Source organism: Neomonachus schauinslandi, chromosome 2 (assembly GCF_002201575.2).
Source record: "Neomonachus schauinslandi chromosome 2, ASM220157v2, whole genome shotgun sequence".
NCBI lineage: Eukaryota > Metazoa > Chordata > Mammalia > Carnivora > Phocidae > Neomonachus > Neomonachus schauinslandi.
The window spans coordinates 21493770-21503676 of NC_058404.1; the positions used below are offsets into that span (position 1 = coordinate 21493770).

The 9907-nt window shown below is 39.5% G+C and overlaps 1 protein-coding gene across 1 annotated transcript in view; it reads right to left on the reverse strand.

Moving 5' to 3' along the window:
- Positions 1 to 9467, reverse strand: part of MICU3 (mitochondrial calcium uptake family member 3) — a 104471-nt gene extending 95004 nt beyond the window's left edge. Inside the window, 1 exon segment of the mRNA XM_021694133.1 lies at positions 9067 to 9467. Coding sequence (XP_021549808.1) covers positions 9067 to 9456 — 390 coding nt within the window. The 5' untranslated portion in view covers positions 9457 to 9467.
- Between the last annotated feature and the right edge of the window lie 440 nt (positions 9468 to 9907).

Here is a 9907-nt window from a genome sequence, read left to right on the forward strand (position 1 = left end):
ATCCTTATCAGAGAGCAGAAAAAAATGGAATTATTTGAAATTCTTTTATATACACTTTCTGTATTCTAAATTCTGGAGCTGGAGTATTAAATGAATAAAAGGTAACCTAGTGAATGCAGACAAAGCAAAAAACTTGGATTCTACTTTCCAATTTGGAAAATTAACTCTTTGATGAACAAACACTTACTACGCTAATCAATTAAATGATACAGCACTAAATTTCCACATTTTATTTTGCTTATATAATCTATCAATACGTCAAAGCATTAAGGAGCAAAGGGTTACTTAAAAAGGAAGACGAAAAACATGTCTAGAAAATCCTGTTTAGTACACAAATGACTAGGCATTTTCTTTAATGCTAGATAGACAACGCCATAAATAAAACTTGTTTGATTTTTTTAAACACATTTTTCTCCAATACAAGTGTGTTTACACTAAAACAAAGTAAAGTTACTCAAATTCTTAGTGTTTGGAACAACAATTACAGGCGATCAGTGAGAACTAACAGCCTCCAGTTTAAACTTGCCCATCAAGTTTAAATAAAAGAATAAAATCTCTAGTGTATTGTAAGTTTGGTCCATTTCCTATGTAAGTTAAATATTACATCATGGGTAAAAAAAGTACTAATTAGATCATATTACTAAGGTTTATACATCTTAAAAGTGGAATAAAATAAACAAGAATTAAAATAGCAAAAGTTGTGACCATGTAGAAATATCCATTGAAAAACTTCTACACTTCATGAGCAAGTTAAAAAAGATTTCATGGTTTTCTAGTGGTTTGTGTTTTTTTTTAATGGCTATTTCAATCCACCACTCTCCAAATCTCTATCGTGGTTACCCTACAAATTTCTATTATCTTGCTCTCAGAAGATGACATCACTTTCTATTTCACAGCAAAAATAGAAATCATCAGGCAAGAACTCCTTCAACCACTTGCCACTAAAAATGTATAATCTCTGTGTCCCCATCCCTTCTTCCCATTACACTATTTCTGGCATTGTTCCTATTATTTAAGATTAAAATCTTCCCTTGTGCTTTAACTTTCATTTTCCATCTGTACATTGGTTCTTGGCAAATCAATTATCACCTCTCCTTCCTTTGGTTTAGTGTTCCTCTTCTGTCCTTCAACATTTAAACATATTTAAGGGTCTTCCTCTAAAAAAAAAAAAAATCAATTCCATGTTCCTTAAGCTACTGCCCTCGCTTCTCCCTTTCATGGCCAAATTTATAAAAGTGTTGTCAACTCTGACTCATCTTGTCCACATCACCTTTTCTTTACCTTTATCCTCAGCTTCTCCAACTATAATTTGATTTTCACCTCCAAAATCTCACCAAGATCATCCATGACCTTCTTATTGCTAAATCCAGTGACCACTTTCTATTGTTCATCTATGATGAACTCCTCTGGTCGTGCTCATTGAAACTGACTACAGTACTTCTTGTCTGAAGTACTACCTTTTGTTGGCTTCCATGACTCTCCTGGCTTTACCAGTCTAGACATTACTTCTCAGCTTTTTGCAGGATTCCATTTTTCTGACAGTTTTTTAAATCACTGATGCTCACCAGGACTCCTTCCTTAGGTGCTTTTCTCTTCATGTTCTATATATTCTGAACAATGTCATCCATTCTTTTTTTTTTTCCTTTTTTTATTGTTATGTTAATCCCCATACATTACATCATTAGTTTTAGATGTAGTGTTCCATGATTCATTGTTTGTGCATAACACCCAGTGCTCCATGCAGAACCTGCCCTCTTTAATACCCATCACCAGGCTAACCCATCCTCCCCCCCTCCCCTCTAGAACCCTCAGTTTGTTTTTCAGAGTCCATCGTCTCTCATGGTTCGTCTACCCCTCCGATTTCCCCCCTTCATTCTTCCCCTCCTGCTATCTTCTTTTTTTTTCTTAACATATATTGCATTTGTTTCATAGGTACAGATCTGAGATTCAACAGTCTTGCACAATTCACAGCGCTTACCAGAGCACATACCCTCCCCAGTGTCTATCACCCAGTCAGCCCTTGGTGATTTTCAAATCTATTGCTATAGCACAGATTTCTCTCCTAAGCCTTGACCTATGTATCCAACTGGAAGTTTCCCTTCAGCTATCCAGAAGACACCTTGATCCATTCTAAAAACATCATTCAGCACACTCCCCCCAACCTTTTTTTTCTCCTGAGGACCCGTCTCAGTGAACTGCTGCACAATCCACCCAGTGTCCCAAACAAAAACTTGAATATCATCCCAGATTCTTCCATCTCTCTCATCCCTAAAATCTAGTCAACTATCAATACTGTTGATCCTACCTCTTGAAGCTCTCTCCAATGCAGCAACTTCTCATTGCTTCCCTGCTATTTCCCTAGTAAAGTTATAACCATTTCTTGTCTAAAGAAATATTATGGGTAAAAACCGTTTGAGATGTATTTTTTTAATTAAAGAATATAGAGAATCATACCCTCTAACATTCTCATCTAAGAAGTAATCTTCTTACCTGGCCTCCTCCTTTTCAGCATTGCATCCCTCCCTCTACAATCCCTATCCAGTCAAAGTGATATTCCTAAAATGCAAATTTAATTATATCATCCTTGTGCCTAAACATCTGTCAATGCCTCCTTGTTACTCCTAAGGTAAAGTTCAAATTCCTTGATAAGTCTTAGAAGGTCTTGTACTATCTGCCTCCTGATTACCTTGTAGCCTAAAGTCTGTCTGATCACTCCTGCCTCAAATTCTCTGCTATACATCCACACTGATCTTTCAATTCTGGAAACACGCTATGCTTGTTCCCACACATGTTATTTCCTCCTGGAACACATTTCTTCACCCACTTTGCCTCCCTGTTTCCCTAATAATTCCTACCTCTCTGTTAAATTTCAATTTAGACTTAACTTCCCCCAGGAAGCCACACTTAATGTCCCAAGCCTGGGTTTTATCTCCTTCCTATACGATCCCATAGTATACTCTATTTTTCCCATCAAATCACTTTAGCATATTGCATTATAATTATTCTGTATCCTCACTAGACTGTAAGCTACAAAAGGACATGAATTTTATTTCATCCACCACTATATCTCTAGTACCTACTACACTTCAATAAACATTCTTGAGTAAAGTATTTGAATGAATAAATGGATGAGTGGAAAGATGGATAAATTGTTTCTAAATGGGACATGAGATGGAAATCTTGATCTTATGGCTCTGAACCTGAAAGTAACTGCTTAATACATGAATCTTAAAAAATATTAATCATTTGGATAGAATTATGTACTCTAAGATAAATGATCTCCCCTAATACTTTTCCAGGAACAGGAAAGGTAATACTCTTTAGCATTTTATGTATACTATTTAAAAGAGAAAGAAATGGAGGGGGAAGATATTAAAGGAGCCATTTAGTGACAGAATTGCTATGTTGATAGCAACTAAGAAACTTTTGGAAAACTGGGACGGGAATCTGGTAGTCAATAGTTTAGATATATAATTTTACATGAGCAACCACCTCAAAGTAAAATATTAAAGTATTTAATACTAAAAGATTAAGGACTCTAAAGAGAATGAATCTGTTGTCTTCTCATATAGAGAGAAGAAAACAAAAATGTATGCATTCTGCATCTACTATCTAATGAAATTGCAATTAGTTACTGAATTCAAATATACTACTAATGCTATGACTCAGTGTCCAGTCATTAATCCTCAAAGATAACACAAAGAAGTAATACACCCATTATTTTCCCTTGCATTAATTTTCTAATCTCTAAAGTCAAATGCAAATTTGCATGGATGAGGTGATTTTGTGAAAGCAAGCTCTTTAAAGAACTGTAATAATAAAATATTGTAACTTATTTCAGGATTTAGAATTCATTCATTCAGTCATCAAATAAGAATTTATTAAAATCTTATGAGCTACAAAATTTATGTGCTATATGGAGGATGAATGAAACCTCCCTCAAAGAAGCTTCAAAAATTTAGGGTTAATATAACTGTTTTAATAATCTCAAATATATTCTTTAATCTTTAGGCAGAAAATGGCATCCATTTCCAAAAATTATTAAAGATAAATTATATATTCAATCAATAAGAGGAAAGCTACATTTTACTTTACCTAGTATTCATAAACAGTCCAGCCCCAAATTATATAAACAGAATTACATGTCAGAATGTGAGAATCAACTAGGAAGTCACATTAAACCCAAATACTATTTACCTGAATTCCAATTCAAAATACAACTCAATGTTATATTTTTTTAAAGTGGAGATTATGTAGATCAAGGGAAAAAACCTGTATACACCTTCATTCAAACTGACTGCTGTGCATTATTTGACAATTTCCAAGTCTTAGAAGAGAATTACAGATGAGGATTTTTTAATTTAAGTTCAAAGTCATGACAGCTTCATTTCCTGATTCCCAATGTGGATCTGAATAAAAAGACATCCATAAAATGTTGTAAGTATCTTTCACTGCAACCCAGACAAAAAGTATTGCACTTCTATAACTCCTGGTTTGGTATAACCAGAAAGAGAATATATTTTTTTTTCCAAATTCATCCAAATTTTATTCTGTGATTTACTTAGAAAAAAAAATCTATACTCAAATCACTGTATGTGAATCTATAACATGGTCAGGCCACTAGAAGAAATGTGCGTGGAATCTGGTGGATTTGACACTGAGTGATTCAGAAAGCAAAAAGCGGGGATCACCCACCTTGTGTAGCCTCCTCTACAAAATGTTCCTCTACACAAAATTAACCGATCCTTCCCTCACTCTATAAAAAGTGAGGGATCTTCTCCATTTATAAAGTCTTCGATATTCTGGGAAAGAATAAGCATAACTTCCTGTTTCAAAATGTGCTGCCTTAAAAAGAGGTTGGAATAGATATACAGTGAAAGAAATAAAAAATGCTTGATTATTGGCAATTATTATAGAACTATACCAAAAAGATACAAATACTGTTCTCTTTTCCACTTGAGAGTAAAACTATGTGCAAGTCATAAAATAGATGTGTTCTGTACAATGAGTAAAATATGGATTAAAGTGTATTAAGCAACCTAAGTTTTTTTTTTTTGAACCTGAAACAAAAGGGCAATCCTAGAACAAAATTTTTCCCACTAATAAAAATAATGTTTTAAGGCTAAAATTGTAGGGTTCAAAACAGAATCTTGTCACCATCTCTTTACAATATTAATAAAGTTCAAGGCCATGTCTACTGAAAAATTTTGGCAAGCCAAACTTGCACAATTAAAATAAATACAGTGTCACGTGATTGGTCTCCCAAAGCCTGGAATTTTGACCTTGACCGAAGTCTTCTGACTCCTAATGCTATAAATAACCAGCATTTAGCTGAACAAAATATTAAACTATTAATTCTCACAGAATGTGGTTGTGCCTTTTCAGTGCATATGTCCCGTGCAAATGTTTAGCATGGGCTTATTCATTTGACAAATATTTATTGTGTGTCTACCAGGCCTAGGCCCCATATCAAGCAATGAAGATATAAAGGAGACCACGACCAACACAATGCCTCTCCTTAAAGAGCTAAAAAAAGCAGAGAAGACAAAAAATAATTGCAAAAAGTCATCACCTAGTAGTATAGGATAAACAAGGGCATTTTAATATCTATAGAGTAAGGGAAAGCCTCCTGGAGGAAGTTGAGAGGCAATGTCTTAAAAACAAAAATCTTCAAGGCTATGGTAACAGAACTGTATATCTGTAAGCTACTGCTATTCATGCCTATCAGTTAAATTCTATAGTCTCATAACATGTACAGGTTAATTTATTGCTAGGCTTATGTTTAGCATAACATGCTGCTTAAAAGAAGTTTTATAAATCAAAGGTTCTTACAGTTTTAAACCACAAAAGGAATAATTTCTACCAGTTCAGGAAAATCAAATGAGCATAATGAGTAAAGTGGCAAAACGCTTAAATATTTCTGAAAAATGGCAGACTGACCTCATGAGTTTCTTTCCATCTCTTTCTCTCTTAACCACATTAAAATCACAGTAAAAGAAATTTTTTTAAAAGATAGAAACATGTAAGAACTAAGAAAGAGAAAAAGGAAAGGAGACTAAAACAATCAAAAGAATTCATCAAATTTTTATAAAATGGAGATGGATGAATGATAATTGACCTAGGCGGGCAGAGGCAATACCTGAGTACTGAGGAGGAGGAAACCAAATGGAAGTGAGCTGACTGGAGATACAGACCCCAGAAAGGTTAAGACCTTGGGAATTCAAGGAGTTGTGAACTTGCATCTAGATTACAGCTCCTCCAACCTCTCCTATTCTTTGGAGAAACTCCATGACACCAGAGAAAAGGACTTAGAAAACACTGACATTTGGGGGCGCTTGAGTGGCTCAACTGGTTAAGCATCTTGATTTCAGTTCAGGTAATGATCTCAGGGTCGTGAGACTGAGATGGGCTGCTTTGGGCTCCATGCTGGGCGTGAAGCCTGCTTAAGATTCTCTCTCTGTGTCTTCCTCTGCCGCTCCCCCCTCCCTCTCTAAAACAAAACAAAACAAACTAAAAAAAAAAAAAAACACTGACATTTGGATGCCACTTTATTAAAAAGCCCAGATCACCAAATGAAAAGCCATTCTCATGTACAAATAGCTTCTGAGTAGCTCTCAAATATAGAAGGCAACAACCACAGATACGTGAGGAAAACTTCCAAAATGAAAGTGAGAGCTTAGAAAATCAAACAGGAATAAAAATTAACCTGGAAGAAACAACACAATGCATGAAGTGGAGGACAATGAAAAAACAAAACAAAACTATGATTAATATCCTTATAGTAAAAAGAGAAATTTAGCAGCCATAAAACAAAAACAGAAGGCTGTACCACAGGAACATTAGAGAACAAAAAATAGTTTTGGGTTAAAAAATTAGGATAACTGAAATAAAACTTTCAATAGAACAGCTGGAAGATAAAGTCAAAGATATCTCCCATAAAAACAAGCAAGATCAAAAAGTTAGAATAGAAGATTAAAATTAGATTAGGATCTGTCAGGAGGCATAACTTCAGACTAACAGAGGTTCCAGAAAAAGAAAACAGAGAGAATGGAGAAAGGGAAATTGTCAAAGAAATAATACAAGAAGAGCATACAGAACTTTCAAACATGAATTTCTATATTGAAAGGATCCTCAAGTTCCTAGCACAATAAATGAAAAAACGCCCACATAAAGCTCTTTATTATGAGTTTCAAATATCAGGGTAAAAAGAGATTATAAAAGTTTTCAGGGCACCTGGGTGGCTCAGTCAGTTAAGCGTCCGCCTTCAGCTCAGGTCATGATCCCAGGGTTATGGGATCGAGTCCTGCATCAGGCTCCTTGCTCGGCGGGGAGTCTGCTTCTCCCTCTACCCTTCCCCACTGTTCGTGATCTCTCAATTCTAACTATTCAAAATGTATTAATTCATTTAATTTTCATAACTATGAGGAAGACACTATTAAGTGTGGTCTTTTAAAAACTACATACTATCTCTCAACTTTAAAAGTAAAATTAATTTTAGGGGCACCTGGGTGGCTCAGTTGGTTGAGCATCTGCTTTTGGCTCAGGTCATGATCTCAGGGTCCTGGGATTGAGCCCCAAGTGGGGCTCCCCGCTCAGCAGGGAGTTTGCATCTCCCTCTGCCCTCCCCCCCCCCAGGCATGTGCGTGTGTGCGCTCTCTCTCTCTCAAATAAAATAAATGAAATCTTAAAAAAAAAGTATAAGTAAAATTAATTTTTAAAAAAGAAGAAAATACTGTTTTAATGCTCTCTACCTTCCTAATCTGTTCCCAGATCAACTATGGTTGATGAAAAATTCTGTCTTGGTCAATGGGGACACAAGTTTAATGTATGGGGGGGTGGGGAGAAGAGGAGTGGGAGATGAAAGTTGAGGGTATTTCCTGCTAGCATTTTAAGTATTCATTGTATAGAAGTACTTTATCCTATGTATTTATAATTTGCAGCTAGAAAGTCCATAGCACAGTAGATTCCCTGATTTAAATGAATCAACGACCTCCAGCAAAAGAACTGATGCACTCACCTCAGACCACCAATATGTATTTGGGCAAAGAATAAAGAATCTATACATTTCATTAAAGTTAAAAACAGAATAGCTACCTCTTTCCTAAATTACTGTCATCTAAGCCCTTCACACTCTTTAGTCTTGCAAAGAAAATTTCCCTAAGTGACTCCTAGTCATTTACATGACTATTTATTAAATACAACGATATGACAAAAGCATCTTGCCCCACTCACTCTTACCCTCATCTTTACCTTACATTATCAGTTGCATAATGATACTTGAACATTTCCACTTGATCTTCTGTAGGAGTTAGCCTCATTCAGCTTCCTATTTGTGCTGTCCTATCCATCTTCTCACTTATTTTCCTTACTTAAGAGTTTCTGATTTGGGGGTGGGGTGGGACGGGATATATTCTTTTGAATAGATTTTTTGTTTTTTCCGTTTCCAATCTGGGGGTATCTTCATTCTTTCTGACCTATAATAAGGAAGTTATACAGTTTTGGCATTTATTCCCTTGGCACTAATAAAGTGCTATGCAATAATGTCGTTGCTTTTGAGACCTCAGACCACTGCTTCAGAACTCATCCTACTGCACTGGACCGCCTGGATCATTTGCTGTTACCTGGTCCAGCCCGGGCGTTCCTATCTCTCACATACGCAGGCCTCCACTTTCTGCCTGTTATACCCTTGACTTCTTTGTAGTCGTTTTGTTTTGTTTTGTCTTGGTTTGGGGTTTTGGTTAATAGGTGGTACCTGCAGCAACCTCTGAGGTCCTGATGCATCAATGACAGCATCATCTATGTCTTCCCAACAGCTGGGTGAACACACCCTGGACTGCCTGGCCTACGTCTCGGTCTCGGTCTCCCGGGAGGTACCCATCTGCGGCCGCAGACCTCACACTGCGACAACCTCCAATGTCCGGTGTCACGGTGGCCCACAGTCCCAAGCGCACCCAGCAGGACTGTCGTACCCTCCCTCCCGGCGCTCAGGTGGAACACCTTGGCGGCCCTACCCTCGGGCGTCACCTGCGGGCCAGTCCCAGCGCGCGCACGCGCTCACGCACCTACCGTTTCCTTGGCAGCCGCAACCGGGATGGGAAGCAGCCCCCGGCCGCGGGGCGGGTCCTCCGGCTCTGCGGCCGAGCTCTCCGAGGGGTGCCCCAGGGCGGGTGCCCACGCGGAGTCGGCCCGTGGGGCTCCATACAGCTGGTAGCACACAAGGCCGACCAGACCCCCGCCGGCCGCTGCCGCGATGCTCAGCTCCCCCCAGCGCCTCCGCCGCCTCCAAGCCGCCTCAGCCACAGCCCCCTCTTCCTCCTCCCGGCAGGAGAAGGGCCGGCCAGGCGGGCCCGCGGCTACCCCCGCAGGCCGCCCCCACCGCCCAGGAAAGGGATGGTGAGGGCAGAGCGGAGGCGGGAGCCGAGGCGGCGGCCACAGGAGCCTCCGCAGTGCAGCCATTGCGGGAGCTGCCCGCAGCAGACCTAAGAGGCGGCGGGGGGGGGGGGGGGGGGGGGGGGAACGAAACCTCGCGAGAAGTCGGTGTGCGGAGGTTCGATGCTGTCCGAGGGCGAGCCCTTCAAACGTGCGGCCTGGGGTACCCTGTAGCCGGCCTTCAGCTGGGGCGACCGGGGGTGTCGGGCCGGGAGATCCTGGGGAAGGGGGCGGATCCCGGCTGCTCCTCCGCCCGGCACTCCTGTCTCAACGCCGCAGTCATAAATAACTGCGCCTGCCCGGGCAGCACCTGACTGCGCCAGAACCCAGCACCGCAGGGTACAGCCAAGTCAGCAGAACTTCAAAGAGCCCTGGTGTGCGGGGGTGTCCAGGCGTCGGTCCGCAAACTTGGCCCATCGACTTCGCTTTGCTGGGTGGGTTCTGAATCATTGGTAGTGCTCCTCTAAGAAAGTCACGT